Here is a 26,762-nt window from a genome sequence, read left to right as displayed (position 1 = left end):
TTTTCTATCTTGGAATGACTTCAAATCTTAAAATTGAGGTGCTGTAGAAACGTTGCTCCATAATTCCTGACAATACATTAAATATTTGAGCTCAAGACATCTCAAACTACTGAAAAAGGCTGTATGTGGCCTAAAAATTAAACAACTGAAATGAATTGATCACCCCTGCCTTAATAGTCCTGACCCCTGTTTTGGGAATTACTGCTTAAATAGAAACTGTGATGTCTTTAAAAAAAAACTACTGGGTTACTCATTTTCTTTGTTTAATGGTGGTATTTCCCCAAATGACAGTACCAGACGTTAAGTCAAACACAACATTGTTCATGGTTAATGTTTTATCCCAAAGTGCTCTAAGTGGCTTACAGTCACGTTATGCGCATGCGCACGTAAACAACTGTCATGGCGCTGCACAAAGGAGCCCTCCGACTAAACCTGTTAGTTAACAGCCGTAATTTCTACAAATTCACGTCATTTGTCGGTGTCAGGTCGTTGTCAGAATATGTGTCATCTAAACCCACACCGTCCACTGCCCCAGAGATCGCGAGTGACCATTTAATCTACACGCAAGAGCACTTTGCATTAAAGGACTCCCTCAGAAAGGTAACAAGAATGCTAACTCTGTAGCAATCTTTGACGTTACAGTGTAAACAATGTAAAGCTGGACTTTGCTTAGTCTCGTCGGTGACAGATAGATATTTTAATACACGTGTTTGTTGCTAGTAAGCAGCAGTGTTATTGAGTCTAATGTGACGGTAAGAAAGTGGAGAGCAGTGTGATAAAAGTGGGTGAGAGGTCAGGATGCTAGCTTGTTGTTCACTAACAGCTGCACGGTGTTGCTTCTTAAAGAAGCTGCTCTGCATCAAAGCTTCACCACCAAGAAACAAAATCAGTACATCTGAAGTGCAACACTGTTGTGACGTTGCTTTTAGTGTTAAAATAGATGCTAATATATCTGTTTGCAACCTCAAATGACTGTACAAGCTTACATGTTTTGCCCCTTAGGTCATAGGAAGAATGGTAAGGCACAGAGCCAGGTACGCTGAGGTGACACTGGTTTTAATAATAGCCTGTGTCTTTTCAGCCTACACTCCCACATCCCACTTGATTAATGTCAACCCTGTTATTGCAAGCGGCTGCAGCATCTCTGCTCTTGCACTATTACCTAAAGATGCATGGTTACATTTTCACTTCAGGTTCTTAAAATCTGCTGTGTGGCAAGAATCATTGTGACAAGTATGGGTGTACACATTATGTTTTATATTTAAGGAATGGATCTGTTTCATAGCAGACATTATTAATTGTCACAGTAGGAAAAGCCCAGGTGAAAATGATAACATTAACAATGGCTCAGTTTCATTAAGTTTCCCAGTGAGAAATTCCAGTGTTGTGTTGAAATGTGTTCCCCCATTGAATAGTGTTTCCCACCTGTTAATGCAAGCGCCTCCCTCTGTGGTTACATTTAGGGATTGTTCATTATCTATGAGAGAAGGGATGGTGCAAAAGGGGGAAGGCATTGTTTTTTAGTTTAGTTTTAAATCAAGCACTGCAGAGGGATTTGTATTTTTCATTTTGGGTTCGAGTTCAATTTTAGATTGTTATATTTTGTATTTATTTTAAATAACCTCTGAACCCCAAATCCTACTAGCAGGTGAAAAAAGCCTAGTTATAGACATGAACTGTAAAGGAAGAAAAAACAAATTGTCTGCGATTAAAAAGGTCTATTTGAAATGTTAACATCATAAATGAAGACAGGGTTCAGCTGGCACAGATATAGATAAATAATACAATACATTTAACAGCTATTTATTAGATAGAAATATCCTCTCTGTTGCAAGCACAGGTTGCAAAAGACTGATGTTTGCAAGACAGTAATATTATTAGCTAGTTTCAGAGGAAAGTTTTTAGTGGGTGATGATCCTGTAGACTTCCTTGCACTCACAGTTAGTCAGCTTATTGTGAAACCACCTCTTTACTTTTCTTAGGCAGTCCAGTACGCATATTTAGTATGTGAAAGGTTCAGATGTCAGAAGTTTTGCTAATAGGTTTGTATTTGAAGGAACCAGATAAACACTGATGGTGGCTGGGCAGCAGAGAGGGGCCATTAGATGCCTTTGAAGCCAGTGTAGTTTAACCAAAGCTTAATGTTTTTTGTATCAAGCACATGTATGACACTGAATCAAACGTTACATCTCCCTAATCAATTGGAATGGGAATTGGTAAGATTTTATTGAAATCAATGCCATAATAGATTCTGCTTATGGGACAGATTTTTTAGATACCCTTATCAAATCCTAATTAGTTATCTGTGTGGGGGAAAAATGTAAGCCTAAACAGATTTTCAGCATTAACACCACTGTTTTATTATCTTTAAGTATGAACACAGTGTAGAGACACTTGGAAAAACGGTATGCGTGTGGCTCAGGTGCAAACGCTCCACTGTTTAACTTCACCGTTGTTTAATTTGGAACTGGTTTTCAACTGGAACTTGTGAAAAATGTGCTAACCTTGCCTGCTCAGGCCTAACATTTTTATAAGATATTTACCCTGGTAACGGATATGCTGCCTGGCTGGAAAGCAGTAGCACTTGGACGTAGAGTGTCAGATACAGTCCTGGAATTAAGGCCCATGTTTCGAAGAAACAACATATTGATGATGTTTCCATCTTTAGTTAAAATGATCATTTTGAAGAATGAGTTTGATGTTTTTATTAATGCGCAACTGTCAACATCCTGGCGTTGTTAAAAGGAATTGGTAAGCTCAAAGGCATATGATTCAGATGGATTGGACAATTTGGGAGTGGTTCTCAATTTCTATCTGTACTTATCTAGATGTCAATGTTCTTGAGTTAAATATTTGAGAACTGGCATTTTTTGTCTGGCCATTGAGGTCGGCAGATTCATAAACATTCAAGGAAAACAGGTTGTGTTATATGAGAAAAGAGGAAAGTGAGAACTTACTTTGATATTAAATAATGTCAATTTTCCATGGAATTGCTTGACAAAACCCTAAAATATTCTGTTGTGGAGATGCGAAACAATTTGAATGGCTGTTCAATGTAACTTTGTCTCAAAGGTCTTAAAGATATAGAAGTATTTAATTCATTTTTTTCTCTGATATATCCATTATTTAGTAATAAATGCTTGTGATTTGTGCAAAGGGTTAAGTAATCGGCTATTTGCTCTTTGCTTCAACAATGGTAGGTTTAGAAAACAGTTTAAATATACATTAGGTAATGGACATTAGCCATCATAAGCCACCTCCAAAACCCATTTAGACTTATTCAAATTCTTTATTCAACAATGGCAGTCTTACTCCTCTTTCAGAAATCTTCTCTTCCCTCCAACCACTTAAACTCAGCCCTAGTGATTTCTCACATGCAAAGCATTTATTTTTTAAGAGCTAAGTATCAGCAGCTGCAAATTGTAGTTGTAAAAAAAATTTTTTTTTTAAATATCAAAGCAAGGATTAGTAATCCATCTGACTCATTTCAGATATAAATTATTAGACAGCCATTGGAGACAGACACTGCAAAAAATAATCTCAAGTGCCTAATTTAAGACAGGCAGCAAAGATTTTGCGGTAAATGTGGGGAAGCTTGTTGTGTGACTAAACCTTCCAAAGGATGCAAGGAGGTTGAAAATAAACTAGCACTGGGAATAATGGGAAGGATGAAAATGTGAAAAGGAAATGCAGAACAATATGTTGGCAGTGCAGGAAAGGGAACTTGAGGCAGCTTGGTTTATTAAAAGAATTCACTGTAGGTTAATGTGTGTTTATAGACGGTACACAAATGGGGTTTTAGGAAATCCTTTAGTGACTGTCCAAGGTCGGATGTTCAAAATGCCAATGTTTCCACTACCAATTTTCTGTTATGGGTGGGGAGGGCGTAGGGCCACACAGACTGTTGTGGATGTTGCTGTGTGTGTTACTGTGGTGCTCATTAATAGATGAGACAAACAGCTTCCCATACTAAGAAATTAGTCAGGCTTCCAGTCTCCCACATGTACAAACCACCAGGCCACTCAAGGCTGTGTGTGTATGTGTGTGTGTGTGTGGGTGTGTGTGTGTAAGGTCAACTTCTGCCATTAATGAGGACAGGGAGCCAAAAGACATTTCCTCACGTTTCTAGGAAGAGGCTCCCTGTGCAGCCTCCCGTGGTTGCAGACTGGGATCCCCCACACACTGTAAAGCCATTGTAGGCAGAACAATACTGTTGGCTATAATTTGTAGCTTTTTTTTCATGCCATTATGTTGACCATCTTTAGAATTTGGCAAGATAAGTTACTGCGGTTACGTTTAAGAAAAGAAACACGTTGACAACTTACTTTGATATGACTTGAAGTTCACTCGCAGTTCATACAAACATGGGTGTCTCTGGGAAAATCTCAGGGGAAAGTCCTGTGTTTGTCACCCATCCGCCATCCCAACCAGACTCCTAATGACTTCCTTCTTTACCCTCATCGGCGCATTGGTTATGTGATCACAGCGTTCCCTAATATGTGTATACACAAATTACTGACTCATGATTACATGGGATATGCACTAATTTTGTTCCATTATTTTGAGGAAAATGAACAACAGTGTATGAGAACAGCCTCTATTATGTCCTACCAGTAACACGTTATCATCTTATATTTCCATCCTGCAGAACTGGCTGGTATTCGAAATCAACTGATTAAAGGGTTTTTAATTGCCTGAAGAATATTTCTTTTCTGGAACAAATGAACAATCTTTGTCTTGAATGTAACATCAGTAGGGGCCTCTTAAGCACCTGCTGATTTTCCGGATTAGTTGACCTGTGGAGATCCCAACTCCTTCAAATTCAGTGTTTGTCACTGCATCTTAAGTAGTGGGACAAATGACCAACATCACAGTATATAATGGTGAAGTGATTCTGAGGCCAATCTGTTTATTGTTTTTTGGTAGTTCACTCTTTTGCAAGTTTATGACTGTTATGTGAGTGAAAGACTGTACTTTGGTGCAAGCGTTTTATTTCTGCTCTATAAATCGGAATTTGTAGACAATTTGTATACTCAGGCACAATCACATTTCATGCAGTGACTGAATGCAGGGATTTTATCTATCATAAATTAGAGTCCTGCTTTCGGGGTCATTTCCTGTTTTTTAAAAATCTTGTCTGTGTGTCTTTTTTAAATTGTGTCCCCCCTCTCTATTTTCGGATGTTTTAGCGGATCTGTGAATGTAGCACAGGCGGAACTCATCATTAGTTCTTTTTTCCCTCAGTGGTGGTTTGAGAAGTTTGAGTTGCAGGGTGGATAACTGATCTGTTGATCTGGTCACAGCCGATCAGATCATTGGATCAATGTAGGAGCAGATGTTGCAGAACAAATGAAAGAAAACTTTTTGACCCAGGGCAATTAACAGTTAAGTTTCACTTAAACTTTGTCTGGGGTTTTGCTACTGCCCAGAGTACGCTCTGCACCCCCAAAGTGTGGTGCAGTGTGTAACCAAATTGTATATGTATTTCAGTAGTGGTCCTAATGAAGGGTCCAGCTTCAAAAATATAAAATCAATGCATAGCTGCAGATGTTTTAATTGTGGAGGGCCACGACACATAATTGAATGTGTGGGACACCTTGTAATGGAAATGGACAGCACTAGACTTGTGGTGCTTAAAGCACCAAAAACCAACGACATGACTAAAACTCAACAGCAGTATCTCTTTCTAGAAATCCTCACCTGGTTACTCAAGATAATCTACAGAACTTGTTGTGGGCAGTTTCATGCAGGAACTTTTTACTATGTGTGGAACTACACCCACCAACCGTATCACTGTGCAGGAGAAAGTCTGCATCTAATCATAAACAAGAGGTCGGTGTAGTGTAATATTGGTACATCATCGGTATTGGTCAGTAAAGATCAGCTTTAAAATTGACATTGGAATCGGCCAACATGCTTTTTCTTATTTTGCACAATGAATGAATATTACATATTCTAAAAGGCATTGTATTGCATGTCTCCATCTGTTGATGGGCCATCACGATAAGAGTATGCATAATATGATGTTAAAAATATGAAAACCAGGTTGGAAAAAAAGTTGATATATCTAATGGTATTGACTATTGACTATCGGTTATCAGCTGTCCGCCAAATAAGTTGTTAAATATCGGCATATCAGATATTGGCAAAAAATCCTATCGCACATCCCTATAGTTGGATTGGGATGAACTGCCACTTTAATATTTTAAAGGGATAGAAATGCTTTAACAAAATCTCTGCTGGTTGTCTCAAAGTATTTGTTGTCATATTTCTCAAACGTGATTGATAAAATGTCTTGATAATATTGTATCTTCAATAACCTTGTGAGTCCCAGTCCAAATGTATAGTAAATTGAATTTAGAGAATTGAATATTATGTATTGTATCGAAAGTAAACCCATTTTTAACACAACCATTTGAGTTGGACAGAGCAGTACAGTCTGTCCGAGTGTCCCAGGGGAAAAACACTCCAGACTGGACATTTGTAAGACCTGTGTTGTTGACCCTGTCTTTTGTGGCACTCCAGTGATTTGAAATTGTTCTGGCATGCAACACAAATAGTTAACAATAGAGATGTAGGATCACTCCCTCGTGACCTCTATGCTTCCCCCTTCCAGCAGCGAGTCATCCCTCCCTTTCCCTTCCCAGGATTTGAACTTTGTGCATTGATGTGGTTATTGTAGGCTAAAGGGGACCAGTAATACCTGCCTTTGTTACTGCTTTGTCTTGTGTTTGGCGTTATGTCAGGCATGTGCTCCATATATCTGTTGAAAGTAGTGTCTGCTTTCTGTTTTGAGCTGTAAAAACATGATGTACATGTTTTATGTCTGCCTCGTGTTCAGATGTTTCTCAGCCGGTATGTTTTTCTTGGCTAGTCTCACAGTTGGCTGGTCTGAGTTTGTGTGTTTTGGAAGAAGAAAATGAGTGTGCATCACTTTTTGCAATCCTGGAAAAAACCTGTGAATTCTGCCTCAGTATTTTTTTTGTGTTTTTTGTCAGAATGATCCACGGGTCCTCATTACTCATTGGTGGTTGTGCTATCACTCTCAAGCAGTAATTTAACCAAGAAAAATCAAATAGCGTTTATTTTTCACAGTCCACATTATTGCACATGGCTCGTTGAACTCCTTTCATTGACCGAGGCTTGAATTTGATGTTTAATCATTACTTTTCATTGGCTTTACCCACCATTTAAAGCATATATTACTGAGAAGAGAAACACATTTGTGGAGCAGCTTGTAATAGGTCTATTAAAACCATGGCCCATTAAAGTGTTTATGCATTCAAATAAATAACACCAATAGCAAAGCTGTTTTAGTTGTTTTGAATATTTTGAATATAAGAGCAAATCCATTTGCTGGAAGAAATTTTGATACAAATTAAAAAGTCAGAAATAGAGAAGACACAGCTCATACATTTTCATTTTATATTTCATTCATTCATTTATTTTGCATGTACAGCACTTAATGCCAATAATATTTTGCATAAGCTGTTGTTGACATTCCATGCAGTAAAATTTCCTGTTGCTGCTGTGTGAGTTAGACTTATTAAAAGAGTTGGCAACAAATTGCAACCTTCAATCCGCACAATAGATCTACAGCCTATTATCTGCCTGTTCCCGCAAAAATAGCACCATCCGAGCGTCTCCGTAGATTCATAAGTGCTTCTCCAGCTGTGGACCACTTCCAGGTGCTCTAAATGAGTCACAGCACCAAGGTTCACTCATTCCAAAGTCTATTCCAAAGTCAGGTTGCAACCCCCTCTTCACTCCCTGCAGACATTTTAGCCATGACTCACAAAGCCAGGCGCTACTGATAAACACTTATAAAGTGTAATACTGCTGAGAGACTAAACAAAAGCTGCTCTTACTTGTGAAGAATATTACGTAAAATTCTATGACGAGATTACCATTTGATCCTCTCTTGTGAATTCATTTTTATTCTTTAGTTCTGATACAAATTAACACAAAGCTGGTACATTTGGAGATATAGAATGTGTCTGTTATTAGAATCAGATACTGCATCAGCTAGTTAACAAGCCTCCTACATAGTGAAGTTATCCCTTTACCATCACTGCTTTTTGTTCCACTCTTAAAACATATAATAAAGTCATCCTTCATTTTCAGACAGTTGTGTATCCCAGGCTTTGTGGCTAAAGAGATGGAGTGGCTGCTAACCCAGAAGGAATGCCATTACTATGGGTTTCAGTACCACGCTTTATTTTTGCACGCTGTTCTAAATATTACTTTAGAGGTCTTTCTACTCTGCCAAGAATAAAATAGTGGAGGAAACACTGAGTCGTTAAAATATCAGCTTTCTAGTGGTTGAATGCAAAGTTGTTGAATATCAGCAAAATATTGGCTACCAACAGCTTCAGTATAAAAGTATCAGTGTCATCCCAAAACCCTCAGTGTAATTTGCATTGTAACTGATACCATTTTGTGTGACCAGCATTGCCACTGAGTTACAGTATTGTTTTTAGCACCATTTTTCAGCTCCAAAATGACACATATTGGTTATGAAGCCAAACCGTCATTGTTTTATGAGCCTGCCGCTTGTCATATTACATGTCGCTAGCCAAGCGCTGGTTATCCGCAGGGACTGATACAGGAAATAGCATGCCATGCATGCTGTCCCTGTATTGCCATCATTATACCTTTACCATGTACTGTATTACATTTTTCCAGCCTGCTTTCTATTCATTGATATGTAATACCTTATCTCGCTGTCTGCAAGAGTTAGATTATATAGACTTAAGTGGGAATGTGCACTGCATAACAGGACATCCATTTATAACAGTCATCGTATGTTGTTCACTCAATGTTTATCTTCTTGGTGTTAGTAATGGGGCAGGAGATAGAATAGCAGGGCTGTCATTTGTTGTTAGGATCATAGTGAGGTTTAAAAAAATAAAATCTGTGCATGTTTTCCCAGATAAATAAATGTACTGTTTGACTTAAAATCCCCCAGAAAAAATGTGATAAGAATGATTTAATGCTGCGCGATATAAGAAGAATATGCAATATGAAAAAACTTGGTTGAATATCACGATAACTACATAACTTTGGATAAACAGATATTAAAGTGTACTCAGTTCCTACTCAGACTTGCACAGGACCTGTACTTCTATGTTTTAATATGCCTCCGTGCCGTCGATAGCTGTGGCTGGACGGTATGTTTTCAGATTGTCTGTCCATCCTTTCCGTTCCTTTTCCGTTCCGTGAATGCAATATCACAAGTGTGCCTTAAGGGATTTTTTTTTCAAATTTGGGCCAAACAACTCCCAATCCACTTGGACTCAACAATTTAGATTTTGGTGGTTGTGGGTCAGTGGTCAAGGTCACTGTGACCTCATCTGTCTTATCTCAAGAACACCTTTAGCTGATTTCTTCAGTTTTGGCACAAACATCAACTTGGACTCATGGATGAGCTGATTAGATTCTAACGTCAAGATCACTTTAACCTAGCATCTGTCTCAATATTGTGAGCACAATATCTCATGAACACCTTGCGGTAACTTCTTCAAATTAGGCACAGATGTCCACTTGGACTGAAGACTGAACTGATAAGAATTTGGTCGTCAAAAGGCAATGTCACAGTGACCTCACAAAACACGTTTTTGGCCGTAACCTCAGGATTCAGTTCATAAGCTTATTATAACGTCTTGACTTCGTATATCCAAATGGTCAAAAGTCATCTTCACTGATATCATCATGTTCTGCAAAATCCATTTCCTGGCAGTTATTCAACATCATAACTCAGGAATGCCGTGATTGTGCATGACGCCACCTTCTACTGCCATTATTATGAGTCACACCTCCACTGTCAATATACGCATGAGACTTTTACCAACACCCATAATATTTGCACATAACATCACATGCTATCATAGAGTGCATCTAGTAACTTTACTCCTGTCATTATTGTAATATGACGTGTTTGTCACCATTATCGCTGTGCATCTCTCCCCCTCTCTCCCCCTGTCTTCCCCTCTATCTGTCTCTTTCCTTTTTGCCATGATTGTATTTCATTTGTTATTCACAACATCTATTGCACGTCTGTCCGTCGTGGAAGAAGGATCCATCATCATCCTGAGGTTTCTTTTATTTTTTTCCTCTGTTTCAGGGGTTCTTTTTCTTCAGTTTTTCCTCAGGTGATGTGAGGGTCTAAGGGCAGAGGGATGTCATGTGCTGTAAAGCCCTCTGAGGCAAACCGTGTTTTGTGATAATGGGTTTTATAAATAAGATTGACTTGACTTGAATAAAGGGACAGACATTTGGTCAAATACTGAATTCACAACACTAATCTTTAACTTTGCTGATTCTGTAGATCTCCTGTGCTGCCAGGGGGATTGTGTGTGTGTGAAGCATCCACATTTTCACAGACATACGTAGATGTAAACTATAACTGCAACTTGACTGGTTCGTAGAGGCATATAACCAGGAGGTGATATATCCTTGTTATTGCTTCACTTGGGTTTTGAGAGGTGCAGTTTTTATTCGTGGACAGGCTGAAACCTCTTGACAACTTAACTGTTTATTTCTTCTCTGCTCCGATTATCAACAACAGTCATATGGTTTGCTCCAAGTTGTAATGAATGTTCTTTTGCGTTCCAACTCGTGTGTTGTTTTATGACTGACCGCCATTTCATCTTTGAAATAAACAAGACAGCCTGACGGTTCCTGCCTTCCAACTGTGTGCTCACTTTTTCGAGCACAGGCTCTATCGGGCAGCTGGCTGAGTTGATTTGATTGCTTTAGTGGCTCTTCGTAGCTTTTCATTGGCCATGGCCGTTGGGCAATCCTTATTGTTGGACCCTGCGTAACTACAAGGGCTCTGAAGACTGGCTAGAGAGTTACTAGCATGGTGTGTATCCAGATAAAATAGTGACCACAGGCAGAATCTAATTTGTGGTTAATATATTCCAGGGCGATATCACAGTCTCTAGGGATGCATTTTTTGCACATGCTGACATTGTGATAACGATAAAAAACAATATATTGTGCAATGTGCAGCCCTATTTCGTGCACAATATTAGAAGTATGCATACATAAACATATTTCTCCCCTGCTGTTTTTACGCCCTAGATCATCGACCAGGAGATCAACCCCTACGTGGATCAATGGGAAGCAGAGGGGAAGTTTCCAGCACATAAAATCTTCAAGATCTTAGGAAGTGCTGGCTTTCTGGGAGTCAACAGGTCACCTGGTAAGAATGTTAGATTGTGTGTTCATTTGACAAGATTGTATTTAAAAACAAATGCATGCAGCAGCGAAGCAGTGGCTCAGTTATTAGACACATACTCCTAAATAAAGTTTTTCTCTCCTGTTGTTGTGGAGTTTGGCTTGACATTGCCCAGAGGAATGAAAGTTGTTGTTTATTTTGTCACCTGTATCTTTGTTAAAATCTATAATTGACTCACAGTGCATGCTGGGAAAGTTTCCAGCCCCGGAGAGTCTGAAAAGGAATTTAGGATTGTCGAAATGCGAGTGATTTCGTTTTTGAAAATCAGAGACAAATGACATTGTACTGAAAAATGATGGTTTAATTAATCTAGTGGGTTTTTGTGCATTATCCGGAGTGGAGCGATTAGGGAAAATGTCTGTTTGATTTAGAGACCCAGAAGCCCTTTCTATTATAGAGGAAGCTTGTTTCCTGTGAAAGGATCTAAGGAGATAATAAGCCTGCCGGGAAATGATAATAACCATCATATCAAGGTGCCAAACTCAATGCACCTTTTGTGCTGTTGGAAACAAAAGCCATTTTGTTTAATTGTGTCTCACTGACAAGGTTATTTTAATATCTAATACAGTAACATTTAAGTATTTGCCCTGCTTTTAACCTTTATACCTGGCTTTTTTTATGTTAACTTGAATGCCTTAAATTGACAAGTCAGGAGCATAAAAGTGTTCAAAACCCAAAGATGTTTACCTTGTGTTTGCGGAATATTATCCATGAAATAACAAATAGCTCTGTTAGTGTTTTGAGGGCATATTCTTGGCACAGACTTAATTCCATTTGTATTCTTGGGCATTTTAGTAAGTAATCCATACAAATATGACGACCGATTAATGAACCATGCCTCAGTCTACATGATATATGTTTTTGGGAGGTGCCGTTTGTGTTGCCACAGCAAAAACTCCCGTGATAAATTATAAACATATCTGTGAATTGAAAAGGCCTCGGCGAACCAAAAATATTGCTTTTAAGGATACCATTTTTTAATCCAACATTAAACAAGAATAAAAGTCACTCATGATTTAAGTTGTGGTCAGAATTTGCCTGAAGGGATAGGTAGATCAAAATGTTTCCCGCCAAGGAGCATTTGGCATGACTTTTTACAGCTGAATTCACTTTCCGTTCATTATGTCTCTGTTAGACAGCCATGCATTACAAAGAAATGTTCCTACTGCGATGATGGGCGCTGGTGTCACAGCAACATCCCACAACAGCTGTCTGCTACAATATATCCCATTTCCAGATGTGTACCCAGCTGTGTCGCTGCTGGGGTGGAGGAGGGAGCGGGAAAATGCTGTATGTTGCAGGACCACAAAGTCGTCGTGGTTTTGATGTGTAATTCTGAATAAATGAAGAGATTTGTTTGACAATCAACAGCTGAGAACTAAAGCTTCACAGTTATTCAGCTATCACCACAGTAATAGATTCATTTCTTTCAATGTACTCGCCACTTCTCATCTCCTTTGTCTTGCCATCATAACTTCAGTGTGGTAAAAACAGCGGTAGTTGCTACTTTGACAATTGATGCTAAAAGAAGAAATCTGTGAACAATATTGTTGGACACTAAGCTCCATGAAAAGGCTCGCACCACAGGTCTGTAGGTCAATGAAGAGGGAGGGCGAGGGAATTAAAATGTGCTGATTACGCAAGTCTTTAGCATTAGTTGGCAGGATTAGAGAGGAGGAGCGGCCCAGCGGAAGACTGTGAAGACACGCTGTATTATCAGGCGATAGATTATCTGGGTTGAGTATATAGAAACAACTGTCAGGGTTGTCATGTGTCAGTATGCATTTAAAACTGACCCTTTTGTACTTGCAGCAAAGTATGCAGTCACTGATTTTAGTTATAGAAACTTCTAATGTAAAAGCCTCGTCTCTTTTAATAGAATGACATTTTAGACAACAAATCTATGAACAAACATGGTTCTGTGTGACTGTTGCTCAGTTACCACACAGTGGAGTCTGGCCCCTTCTGATAATTTTTGTTGCATTTGGCTTAACATTTGTATTAATATTAGGAATAACCAAAGTTGCCATGGTTTTATATGTATTCAGGAAAGTGCACATTTGAAGTAACTACAACTAGACATGTCCTTTTACTGCAGTGTTGTTGACTAATGAGGCAGACGCCCAAAGATTTCTGCACTGGGTTAATTGATTTAGAGGCTTAGATTATAGGAATGGGAGAGGGGATTTAGGAGTCTGTTTGATGGAAAAGTGACTCATGAAGTGGAATGAGAGATGAACACTAAACAACATTGTACAAAAAAGCATCTGTAAATGTGGTGAGATTTATCTATTTATCTTATTCCCTCTTTTTTCAAGTTACGGACAATAAATTACAGAAAATTTGTGAAAGGGTAAAACTGCATGGAAACAAATTCAGTCATCTTGATTCATAGTTACAGCTGTGATATAATTCTGAAAATATTGTTATTTAATGGAATACAACTCAAAAATTCTCAGTTTAAGATTAAATCATTTAAATTGTTATGGTTTTAATATCTCAGTAGACATGTAAAAATGCCATTTTGTACAAGTCATGATGCAAAATAAACCTTAGAGTGTACAAAAGAAAAACAGAGGGAGATGGAATGAAACAGAAATAATACAGAAAGAAGACAGAATTTCTACAGTTAAGAAAATCTAATGCTGAAGGGAAATGGCTGTCTTACTGCAAAGTAAAGCAGTAACAATATTCTAAATATAGTGTACACTTTACCTGCATCCTACCAACATATTAGACATATAAAGACCACCGATTGGAGTCCTTGGGAACCTACAAATAAACTACTTTTAGAAACAACTATTATAGCAAAACATTCACTTATTTCCTCTCTAAACAGTATGTATATGTCATTTATGCTTACTGTGTAGAACAAAAAACATATATACTTTTCTTTAATACAAATTGCAGCTTTATCCCAAGTACAATCCACATTAGAACTTAAAAGTGTGTTTACCATCCTTTGAGTCTGGTATCCTTTAGTTTTCAGTAATTTCAAGTTAACATGATTTTTGTTATATTTATAGGCAAAAAAAAAAATAGATAAATAGACAAATCTTTGCATAGTTTTTCAAAAGTAATCTGATAGGATTTCATCTTGAAAATGGGTTGTTTGAAAGAAAAAAGGATTCTGAAATCGGATAAGATTGTGTAATCCAATCGTGGTTTTGATCTGGATCAGACCATCAGTTTGTGTTGTTCAGACTTTTTAGTAGGATTAGGATCTGGATTATCCTGATCCCAGGAGAAGCGTTGATTCTGTATGAATATTTTGTACTTGATGGGTTTAACTGTTGCAGTGATAAAGTAGACATTAGACTACCTGTTAAGCTTTTCAGTAATGTAAATTAATAAAACAAAATAAAGTGCTTTATCCCAATAAAATATTCCCCCCAAAAGCTGTCAATGTTAACGATGTAAGTTATTTAGTTATTTAAAGTTACAGTAAGAGAGATCTCTGTTTCGTTCTCTTTGGTGGCACCTATGGCACTAAGCAGTCATTTTAGAGTGTATGATGGCAGACTAAGTCTTGAAACTAGGCTGGTGATTTTATTTACTGGTATATCAGACATCCAGTTCCTAATACTGCAAATGCAAGGGCTTTCATCAGTGGGCCATAGGCTCAATTACCAATTTGTTACCTCATTTAATGCTGAATAGTTACTTAATAGACATTAATTGAAATGAAATTGCTTGATTAAATTACAGTGTTTAACTTTTATTTATCACTTTATATCAAAGTGATTTCTCACAATTGCATCCCCCATGCTGTTTTCTGTCTCTTGAAAAAAGCACTTAAAGTGACCCCACATTTGTTATTCTTCTTGCTTTTTACAGAGCCAGAAGCTGGCATTGAGATCTATATTTCCATTTAGAGCACTGGTGATCTGGATTTGTTAACCTTGAAAAGTTTGTCTGGATCAGGATAATCTGATCCAATTTTTCTTCTCAAAACAGGTACAAAAGTAAGATGGATTAGTTGATCCTGGGTAGCAAAACATGGGATTTCCAAATCCAGATCATCTTGAACCAGATTAAATTTTTTAAGCAATCAGCCTGTGGTGTCTGCGAGTTCCCCCAGTCAGTAGGAAAAGGGTTAAACTGATATTATTTTTTAAGATGCCTTTAAAATATGTTTTAGTTGTTGCACCCATATAGTACATTTCTTTGCTTCCATGCCTGAACTTCTATCTGTTTCTCAAAACTCGGTATACGCTGACCGCCATCTACTATAGATAATACACAGACTATGGATAAAGTACCTCAAGTAACGCCACTTCAAAAAACCTGATCTACCTTTTTTAAATATGGGAAAATGTAGCACTGGGAGCGCCATTATGAATTCATGCCAGGCAACAAAGTTAATAACACTCTTGTTTACACAAGAACACTCACTTTCCACTCTTTTTCCATGTCCAGGGAAAGGCATTATTACCTTCAAAACACGAGAACAGGAAGTTTTCCTAAGGCAGCCATGTTGAGGGAGAAGACAGGGATGACCCTTGGCTCCCTGCCTGTTTTCCTCTGCTCTGAGAGCGAGGTATCCGCTGTTCACACCATGGCAATGGCCTCTTGTCTCCTGCCTGACAGATAGAACCTGGCAGCCTCCGCAGTTTTCCCTTTAGCTGAATATTTTTGCCGCTAATGTTTACATGAATAACCTTTTGGAGAGACTTGTGTGTCCAGGCAGTTTCCTTTCTACTGAAGTAATGCAATGATGCAGGCACTTCAGTGGCTTCTTTTTTGTTAAAAACATCACTAAGCTCGCGACTGATTCATCCCATGTTGTCATCCTCCAGGGAAAAGTGGTTTTGTCACCGCGTTACTGAGTAAATAGAACGGAAAACGTTGTTACTCTTGTCAACATTGCCCATGTGTGCTTGAGCTGCACCTTCAAATTCTCTCAATCTTTGTCCAGCAATATGGAGCTCCAGATCCCACACTGTTGAACATCTGGTGTTCAGAAGAAACACATGTGCATAGGATTGACATTTGTGACAGAATTTTGTTTGTTTTTCTTCTGCTTGCTTGTTTAACCAGATGGCCTGCTGTGTTGCTTAAAGCGGGATAAACCTCGATGCTTCCCTTCGTCCACATTACCCACCGCAGGGTTTCCAGTGCTCGCAGACTTATCACTGCACAGCTGCACCTGCTTCCTCTTATTTTTGGCTGCCCCACTCCCTTGTTTGCTTGTTCCACTATATCTTCCCTTTTCACTGTCCCCATTTATTTCTTCTTCTCCTCGTCTCTCTTTGACAGGCTGCCAGACTGCGCTTTCCATTATTCGATAACTAGTCTGACAGGTGATATTGAACCACTTTGCTGGAGTTACAGGCCTACATGTGGTAAATTTGCTGATAATTATTCATTGTCAGTCAGTGCTAGCATCCATCATCCAGCGGCTGGCATTCTGCATTTAGTCATGGGAAAACGGAGCCCTAAGCATTTCACAAATGCTCAGTCTTGTTACTTTTGGCTGATCGGACGTTATCATCAAGAGATTTGTCCTAAATGAATAACTGTCAGGTTACATTTGCTCGGCCAGCAAAAGATGATGATGCCAGTTTTTTTGTACTGCAGAAGGACTATTCATTTTCATATTGTTTTATTTTGAAAGGATCTGACTGTGTGTAACACAAACGACTTTAGGAGAAATGCAAGATAAAAGCGAGCGCATTAGCTGGCTAATTCCATGAGTAGCAGACAGAAAATTGGCCTTTAGCATTAAGTGTATTTGCATAAAAAACAGCCTTTTCATTTCATCATAGATGCTGCAACTGATGATGAAAGGCAAAAGAAAAGAAAAGTAAAAAAGACTGCTCTTTATGAGGATTACTGACACAAAGTGGTGTTTTAAATATGGTTCATGATACACTGTTCAACTCCATTAAGGACCTGAGGTCTTTGTAAATGCCGCCACTGCCAGAATTGAGGAAAAAGACATCCATTTTTGACTTTTTTAGTAAATGGGTGAAAATGAAGTTTGATATACTAAGCAGTCAGGATGAGATGACACTGAGATGACAGTGACCCTTATCTGCATCATGCAGCTGATCTCCCAGCAGTGCTTTTTACACATAATTACAGATAGCGCAATTAATGATAACATCCTGTAATTAATTTGAGTGCATGCTTCGGTGCCAAAAGATCAGTTCAGTGCATTGTGTACGTACACCAGTGTGTACAGAAACATGTTAGGCAGTGATTTTATCACAGAGACAACAGGAAAGATTGATGGGACACAGGGAAGGTGGAGGGAAGGGGGGTGCAAAGGGTAATTTAAGGTGACTAATGTACTGAAGGTATATATATATATATATATATATCCAAAGAGATGTCATTTAGTCGTTCTTCACTTCTCTTTTATCTGAGTTGTAAAAGTCAACATATATTATCAAATGTGCATAAATAGGGAAAATGTAAACATAAGAATCGACATACTGTACAATAAACTGTCAAACTGTGTGTTTTTATGTTGTGTGCAGAGTATGGAGGTTTGGGTCTTGACTTCAGCTACAGTGTAGCAGTTTCAGAGGAGCTGGGCAACATCCGGTGTGGAGGTATCCCCATGGCCATCGGTGTACAGACTGACATGGCTACTCCTGCTCTGGCCAGGTACAATCTCACAAACTTTATGACAGAGCATGAATTTGCTGCTTTGTAATTATGCTGCCTTTTCTTATCAGAAGTACAACTAATCAGTGACTCAGGCATCAAAGTCTGCTTTGTGGTTTTTGTTTTTTCATCACCACTAGAGCCATTTGTGTCAGAGCTGGAGTACATTTTCAAACATTCGTCCTACATGGGTGTGTTTCATTTTGAGGTGATAAGAGCTTGCTTGTATTGCTACCCATGGCAACAACTGGCACCCTGTTTAGCCTGCAGATAATTAGACTGTGTTTGACGTATGAGTTTTTAAAACCAAACCTTGTCCAAACAATGGAAAGGGCACCTTTATTTTTTTTCATAATTTGGTCCAGCTCTGCAGACACTGCTTTTTTCACCCATCTTTTCTGAGTTTTGTGTTTATTTTCATGTATTTTTATTGTGCAACAGTTATAACATATTTTATACTGGTACAAATGCTAAAACCAAATCCTTTCCAATGCTGTCTCTACTGGTTACACAGACCAAAGGTAAATATATACAGTTCTACAAGGAGTCCTCAATTTTGGCTATCAACAAGTCAAGAAAATTATATATACCAGAGACGTTTTACAGTGAATCAGTGAATTCTTTACTGGTTCTGCACCATCTGCTCAGCTGTGATGTCTCTCTGCCAGCACAGTGGCTGCAGAGTATTACAAACAATCGCAACTGAAGCTCACTGCTGCACAAACTAAAGATTATCTCAAGATCTTTTTACTGCGCCAAGAATATTAGCCCCCTTTGATAAGTTAGTCAGATGACAGTACATGATCAGTTACAGGACTTGACACTTGGCATTACGTGTGTGTGTGTGTGTGTGTGTGCGCGCGCACTCAATTTGTCTTAAATTTCATTCGAAAAGGGATCCTAAAACACCCTTTATCAAAGTTACACTCCCTTAAAGATTTGCTTGTGAATATATTAGGCAATTGTTTCTCTCACCCATTCCTTGGCTTGTTGTGTGATATCCTGTGATGAAACAGCTGCTGGTGACAAGACAGAATTCAGTGGAAAAGACAGTTGGCAGACTCGAGCTCTATTAGGGGAACTACACTAGTTTTCAACAAGGTCTAAGTGCTAAAAAAGCAGCAAAAAGGGATACCATGAGAGCTTCAGAATAAGACTCCCTCCTCCTGGAACTTTAATTGCCTCAAATGCGGCAGTGTGATTTTAAAGTGCACAGTCTGCTCTGCTCTGTCTTGCCACAGTTGCAGAGTACAGTTAAAGAGTTTCACACAGCTTTTATTGGGCAGTTGCCCAACAATCATGTTTGTGTTAGATATACAAAGTATTGTCATTTGGATCGTAGTTTAGAGGAAATCAAGCAATGCTTAATGTCAAAGAGTAATTGCTAATATATTTTATTTGCTAATATATTTTATTTCTTCACATTTCTGTGTGTCTGCAGATTTGGCTCAGATGAGCTAAAGAAAGAGTTTCTCCTTCCAACCATCATGGGAGACAAAGTGGCCTGCCTCGGTGTTAGTGAAGTCGGAGCCGGCTCTGATGTCTCAAGTACGTCTCTCCTTCATCGTCTTCTAGTCATCTATTATCTTATAATTTCCTTTGTAGCTCCTGAAGGACCATCTTGAATTAACTCGTGCTGCAGATATGATTGAGGAGCCAGAAATACAGCAATCTAATAATCAATTTGACACTTAAATTCTCTCAGGAGAGAAGGCATGCTAAATGCAACATAATGCATAGAGGCCTAAATTCACCGTCATCAGATATCACAATTTTTAGACAATCTACAGCGCATGGTCTGAAGTGCATGGCGCAAGTACATTTAGGGCATGTCCAACTCCACTTTTTCCAGTGAAACTTTTGAAACCAGTAACATCAGTTTCTCGTGTTGCATTCACATGCCTTTCACAAGCCTTTAACCTTTGAAACCTGAGCAAATTGGTGTGATTTCTTTTGAAAATATGGCTAAAAAGGCAACGAGCAACTTGGCAACAGATGTCCCCCAAATTGCCAAAATGTATGAAAAGCTGATAAAAAAATGAACTGATTTTTTAAGACAGAAAAAAGGATTTTTTAAAAAATGTATATAATTACATATTTAAAGTTGATCACATTTACATTTTTAGAACCTTTTTCAAGCAATGTGTTAAGAGCAGTAATGTCACTGCAGCAAATATTGTGGCAGCAAATTAAGAACTGTCATAATAAGCTTGACAAAACTAAACTTTTAGCTTCTGAAATAATGAATGAAGTTAGCTGCTCCTCATGTGTAAATAAACAGCATCTCTATGGGGAGTCAGACCGCAGCTCTGTCACAGAATGTCAATAATATTTCCTCATTAATGATGCATTATTTTACCCACTTGCAACCCATTCACATGTCCTTCTGTGTGCGACAAAGAGTGTATGGGCGTTGTGAACTTCCTAATGTAATTACATTTAACTATCTGAATAATGTGCCCTTTCAACAGCAAAAAAAATACTGGGCTTTTGTTAGCCAATGACACATTGCTTTCTGCTGCCTCAAAATAACAATACACCAATAATGCAACCGGATGGCACAGATGGGCATTTGCTCCCTATACAACATGGAAGCTGGTCCTGAAAATGACAACTGCATCAGTCTGAAGCAAGCAATGACAGTTGTGCTGTGCTGTGTGCCACTTTGTGCCAGGTGTGATAAGGCCCTTAGCATTATATACCAGCTTTAGACTCTTAGTAATATCTTCTTTTAAGGGCCAAAATAGTATTTCTTGGATTATTCAACCACTGAAACTTTTCTTTTAACCTCCTGTCCTGAAGCTCATCTCCCCAATTTTCCCTCTCTCCATCCATTTACACACTCCACTACACATTGATTCAGGTATCATGACCAAGGCAGTGAAGAAAGGGGATGAATATGTGATCAACGGGGGAAAGATGTGGACCACAAACGGTACCCAGGCCGACTGGATTTGTCTTCTTGCCAACACCAGTGACGGGCCTCCACACAGGAACAAATCTCTCCTCTGTGTGCCCATGAACCTGCCAGGTAGGAGTCAGTTAGTTATTCTGTGGGATGATTTTCCTGTAAAAGCAGAAGGCCTTTTTTTGGACAAAAACATATGAACCAAAAATGAGTCTTTGTAATTGACATTTATCACCTGGGATTCAAGTACATCTAAAAACAGCCCACAATTTTAAGAGTCTGTGTTTTTCAGATCTATTAAAACAGATGATTTACTGCAATATTCCCACGATTTGCCTGAGCAAATTACCCTAAAAACACCCTCTACATAACGTCTGTTTCCGTTCTATCAGGATTTGTTATCAGTGTGCCTCTGCCAAGATGCATGGTGACGTTTATTTTTTTTCCTGCCCTTCTCATTGTAGGAGTACACATCGCCCGCAAGATTGATAAACTCGGCATGTGGTCATCGGACACAGCTCAAGTGTTCTTTGATGACGTTCGTGTACCATGCAAGAACATTATCGGTCAGGAAGGCATGGGCTTCACCTATCAGATGCTTCAGTTCCAGGAAGAGAGGCTCTGGGCAGTGGCCAACGGTGAGTGAGCTTTTCTTACAGATCCTCATCTCTCGCTGTCCGCCAGCCGTATCCAGCAATCAGACGTCATCTTTTCTGGTCTCTTTACTTTATTACTCAATCCTTCACTCTCACTCATCCGCTTCCTACTGATCTTACTGCAAATTGCTCAGTTTGCATTGTGGGATAATTTCCATTTCAGTTTTCAAGAATTAGGGAGTATAGGTCACATAGTTCTAGCCATTAATCCTCTGAAAAGTAGTTGTTTGTTTTTTGGTTTTGAATTACAAGCTTGCAGTAGTGTTTGCTTTGGTATAACTTCTGAGAAACTATTAGAAGTGAAACTTTGCATACCGAATCTGACACATCTGGTCTGGGTTGTGCTTATCATATCATGAATCAGAGACCCAAAATCACAAGCACTCACAGATATGCATGCAGTGCAGTTGGAAGCAGTAATAGTATTAACAAGGTCACATCTCTATCTCTGTGTCTTAACTCCCTCAGTCGTGACCAGTATGGAAAACATCATTCAGGAAACCATCCAGTACACACGGCAGAGGAAGATCTTCAAGCAGCCTATCCTCTTCCACCAGGCGGTTCACTTCAGGTTGGCTGAGCTGCAGACAGAGGTGGAGTTACTCCGCTCCCTCCTCCACCGCGCCACAGGTGGGGTCGCTTTGTAAACAGACACGACATAACAAGAATTAAGGTTATTGTTAGCTTGGTAATGTTGGCTGCATCTAAATGTTCTGTTCCTCTTTTAGCCCGCTTTACACATACACCGTCCACGTGTCTGCGAGAATCCACTTTGGTCCGTGTAATATAAATGTCGTCAACCACCCATGTCTGCGCAAATCCCCATTTTTGGCCAAAATTTTTGACCTCGTGGACTGTATAGCAAGTACCCCAATAGTTACAAAACATTATTTTATCTCAAACTCCAGTCCCCGGTACTATTCTCAGTAAGCGGTCAAACATTAAAATTTTCTCTCATTGCGTTTTAATTATTGTTCAGCCAAAAACCACAAACACAGAAGCTTTTCTTGATGTCATGTCCTAATGAGCGCTTCTTCTTTTTCTTCTTCTTGATCCTTATGGTGGTACGCAAAACAACATCATGGTGTATTACTACCATCAACTGAAATGGAGTGTGAATCAATGCACGCATGGAACGTCAGACAGACACGGACCCTCAGTTATAGTATGAACAGAACCGTGCGCGTCCCGGCAACCGGTCCACAGCTGTCTATGAAAGCAGAACATGAAAAGTATGTCCAAGCCTGAAATGTCCTCCATGTTTTAGCAGGGAGGCACACAGAAAGAGAATACCAGCAATTAAAATAACAGCACTTAGGTTATTTGTGCGAATGTGTGTCTTTGTGGCTTTTTATCTGTGGCAGTTATTTCAGTTATTTCTCAAACATCTGTCTCTACTTGCCAGTCCATCAGTACACTTTTGACTAGTAGTATTAAGGCTCTTTATTGGTCGATATGGCGTTCATTTTCAACATATAATTTTCTCTGCAACATCCACCTTTTCCAGATTAATTTTCCCTTTTCCATAAAACAAGGTAGATTCAGTTATTTCATCCACAGATATTTCATATCCAAAGTACCCTTGAAATCCAGGTCAGGATTAAGAACAGACGTGCTTGGATTTTAATGTGCAGTATTTTAGGAAAATCATACCAGATGACTGCAGGCAGCTGTCCTCAAGACACCTCATATCATAGATAAGGCCTCAGTAACAAAGGCCTTAGCTGACTTCGCTCTGTAAGAATGATGTGAATGCCAAACTAGCCTTGAGTGGGTAATTTGCCCGTGTGTAATGCAGCAGGTTGGTTTAAAAGATTGAGGGCATAGTGTAGACTGGAGAAGAATGTGGTAGCTTACTATAAGTAGTGATAAGTTGACCGTGAACAAGGATATGGTTGGCTGGCTATAGACAGAGCAGTAATTATTAGCGTAAGCACTGAAACTGCCTCCTACTAGATTTCTAAAGCAATAAGAATTTCATGGACGAGTTGCCTGAAACTTATGTTTTGGCTTTTGGAGTTACATTCTGTCCTACTTAGAGTTTTTGAATTTTTTAGGGTTTAGGATTTTTTTTAAAAGACATATTTCATAGGCATTGGAGAGCTATTAAAATTGCCTTTCCTTTCTTCTATTAGTTAATTGTTATTGTGTTGATGTGTATCTTTTTGCTCAAAGAACATTTATAGGCAGGGTTCCTGCAGATCCTTGAAAAGTCTTAAAAGGCATTTCATTCATTAATCTTAAAATAAGGCCTTAATTGTTGTTCTTGACATAGGAAGAAGGATATTGTCAGTAGTTTTTTTTTTTTCATAACATGCGTTGTAAAATCTTAGAAGAATTGGTAATATCCGCTAATCAATTCATTTACAAAATGCCTCTCACATTAATGTCACACGGAGAAGGCAACAACACTCATGCATTAGCTACATCCAGCTAAATGACAAATTAACAAGCTTTTTGTTTTCCACTCTAGAAGTTTTAGTAGATCATCTAACTTTTTACTTGAAAAAAGTCTTAGGTTTAATTCCGAGAGGAATCTTCAGCTGTAGGAACCTTGTATGGAGTAATCAGGTATCTTGCTGAAGGACACTTTTATGTGAACCAAAGGATCCGAGGGTTCAAACCATGAATGACAGCCTTGCTCCACCAAACTACTGTTGTTTTTGTGCATACTGGCAGAACTTCAAACCCCACAGACTTGGCCACCTGAAAAGCTGGCAAACACCCAGCTCCTCCAAAAAACATCCCCAGTGCTTTACACGGCAGTGTTTACGATATGAATATGTGGGTGCATCTGGCGGGCGGGTGTTCGAGGTCTTGTGATTTTCTCGTTGTGTTTGTAACAGCTACAGTGGCAAGCAGCTTTGAATGAAATCGTGTAGCTGCTCTGATTCACTTGCCCAGAAACAGATCAAAGCTTTTGCATCTGTTTGGCACAGGTAGATAAAGACAGACACACAAACAAACATCTTTACACACTGAAACAGGAAAAATCATGCAGCTCAATGTCCCCCTGGAGGGTACCTACAATAGAGGCATTGATGAGCCAACAGCGACTCCGAAACTGAACCACATTTGTTTGTTGTCTTTGTTTTCCCTTCTACATTCTTTACAATTCATTTTTATCCACCTGGACATTTTCACTTGCCCATTCTTGTGTCACTACTACTGTCCTTTCTTTTCTGCAGCATTGTACATTAAAGGCAACGATGTCACCTATCTGGCATCCATGGCGAAATTAAAGGGAGGCCGCCTGGCCAGGGAAGTGGGCGACACCTGTCTCCAGTATTGGGGAGGAATGGGCTTCACCAGTGACGTGCTGGTCAGCAGATTTTACAGGTAAAACTGGTAACTGAAATATACAGGGTTCCCACGGTCATGATATTAACCCTTTAACACCTGGTTGGACATCAGTTTTCTTGTGCTGTATTCAGACACCTTTCACTAGCATTTACATCTCTAAAACATGAGAACATTAGTTTGATTTCTTTTAAAAACATGAAAAAACATAATGAGCAACTTGACAAGAAGTATCCGAAAAACTGCATAAATAAGTAAAGGGTGACAAGGAAATGATCTGAAAATGAGCTGGAGGGAATTTCTACATTGATATTATCAAAAAACAAGGAAAAAATGACCACTCTAAATTATATATTTAAAATTATGATACAAAAGAAAGAAAACAAATCATATTTCTTTTCTTTTTGTTTGTTTCTTTCCTATTCTTTTTGCTCTTTTTTGTGTGTGCTTATTTTCAGGCAATTTTCTTGTAACTTTTTACTTATTTCTTGCAAATTTTTGGGCCGTTTCTTGTTCAGATGCTGATTGCCCTCTTCCCATGTTTTTGACAGAAATCAAGCCAATTTGTTTAGGTTTCAAAGGGTTAAACATCAGATTTTCCAGGACTGGAAAAGACATAGGATTAGTAAAAGTTATTGGACATTTTAGAGGTCACAGGATTATAAAATATTTCTTTTAGGTCTTCCATGAACATACATCTGTTTCTACGTCTTCATGTTTTCCCTGCGCTCTGCCCTCCGCCCTTTTCTGGTTAGCTGGAAATATGTTTGAATTAAGTATGAATCTAATATATATATGAAAATGCCACGCAAGTAGGACAAGAATTTTGTCCATGAAAATGTGTGGGAACCCTGAATATATGTTTTTTTGTTGAGTGATCTGGTTTCATATCACTTTTTCTGGCGTCTTCATCACAGTGATTTCTAACATGCAACACCATGATGGTGAATTATCTTCACCCCTGTGCACTTTTTTTTTTATCTAATCCAAAAAACAAATAACATCTAACTGCAAAACCAGGACTTAGCAGCACCGGTCACTAACACCAGTTGCTAGCCAACAATGGTTATCTTTGGCTGCCAGTATGTGCTTTTTGTGAGGGTAAAACATTTCTATGGTAACCTCAGCGGTTGGCAGGAGCTTGTAAGGGCTTATAATCTATTTTGCAAGGGAAATGAACCAAATTGTTGGAATCAGATTGATTGGTGGCTTCTACATTAACATATGACCAAGTAATAATAATTGTGGGTGATGTGTAATTAGTCTCCTGTTGTGCAGTGTTGATATTGCTCAGTTTGTAATCAAGTAAGGCTGTGTTTGACTCAGATTCTCTCAGCTCTTATTTTACACAATGCTGACATCTGCTGATGGGGCAAATAATGCAGCTGGACATGGGATGCATAATGTTGCTTTCATTTAAAAAACAAACATTATTTCAGATGTTGAAGGACATTCGGATGATGTTACAAAAAGAAAACACCAGTTTGCATTAACCCTGTCTTTTCCACAGAGATTCCAGGTTAATATCCATCGGTGGAGGAGCTGATGAAGTCATGCTGGGAATCATCTGTAAGTACATGGACACACTGCCCAAGCACTGATGTCATCATAACCTGAACCACGGACTGATGCCACAATGCTGCTGATAGCGTGCTAATCCTTCACAATGAATTGCTAAAAAACAGATCACCTAAGTGCAATTCACTTATTAAATTCTTGACATTAATAGGAAGTTAGATTGTCTTGCAATTTGTCTTTTTGATTGTTTTAATGAAACTGTATGTGATCAAAAAACAAACAAACATACCGAGTAATGAAGCACCTGTTTTATCTTGTTTATCATGAACTCACAAATGTGAACAGCCAACAACCGCATTTTATTCTGTAATTTATGACTTCATTTAAATATCCTTATAAGACTAAATATATAAATGTATAGAGATTTTTTTAGAACAGACAAAATAAAATAATGTGCATAAAATGACTGTTGTTCAAAATAAATATCATGCAAAGATGATGTTTTTTTTATGTGTCATTGGCA

The 26,762-nt window shown here is 38.7% G+C and overlaps 1 protein-coding gene across 1 annotated transcript; it reads left to right on the top strand.

Annotated features, from left to right (window-relative positions):
- Positions 1–381: 381 nt before the first annotated feature.
- Positions 382–26,717, top strand: zgc:85777 (uncharacterized protein LOC405871 homolog). Its single transcript, XM_042506617.1, has 9 exons — positions 382–600; positions 11,086–11,206; positions 17,728–17,857; positions 19,299–19,405; positions 20,721–20,888; positions 21,230–21,403; positions 21,890–22,051; positions 24,610–24,760; positions 26,232–26,717. The coding sequence occupies exons 1-9, from the start codon at positions 400–402 to the stop codon at positions 26,320–26,322; spliced, it is 1,305 nt and encodes a 434-aa protein (XP_042362551.1). The 5' UTR covers positions 382–399; the 3' UTR covers positions 26,323–26,717.
- The last annotated feature ends 45 nt before the right edge of the window (positions 26,718–26,762 follow it).

This window comes from Plectropomus leopardus, chromosome 18 (assembly GCF_008729295.1).
Source record: "Plectropomus leopardus isolate mb chromosome 18, YSFRI_Pleo_2.0, whole genome shotgun sequence".
Taxonomy (NCBI): Eukaryota; Metazoa; Chordata; class Actinopteri; order Perciformes; family Serranidae; genus Plectropomus; species Plectropomus leopardus.
The sequence above is the reverse complement of the archived record's forward strand: the minus strand, read 5'-3'. Positions and strand labels throughout refer to the sequence as shown.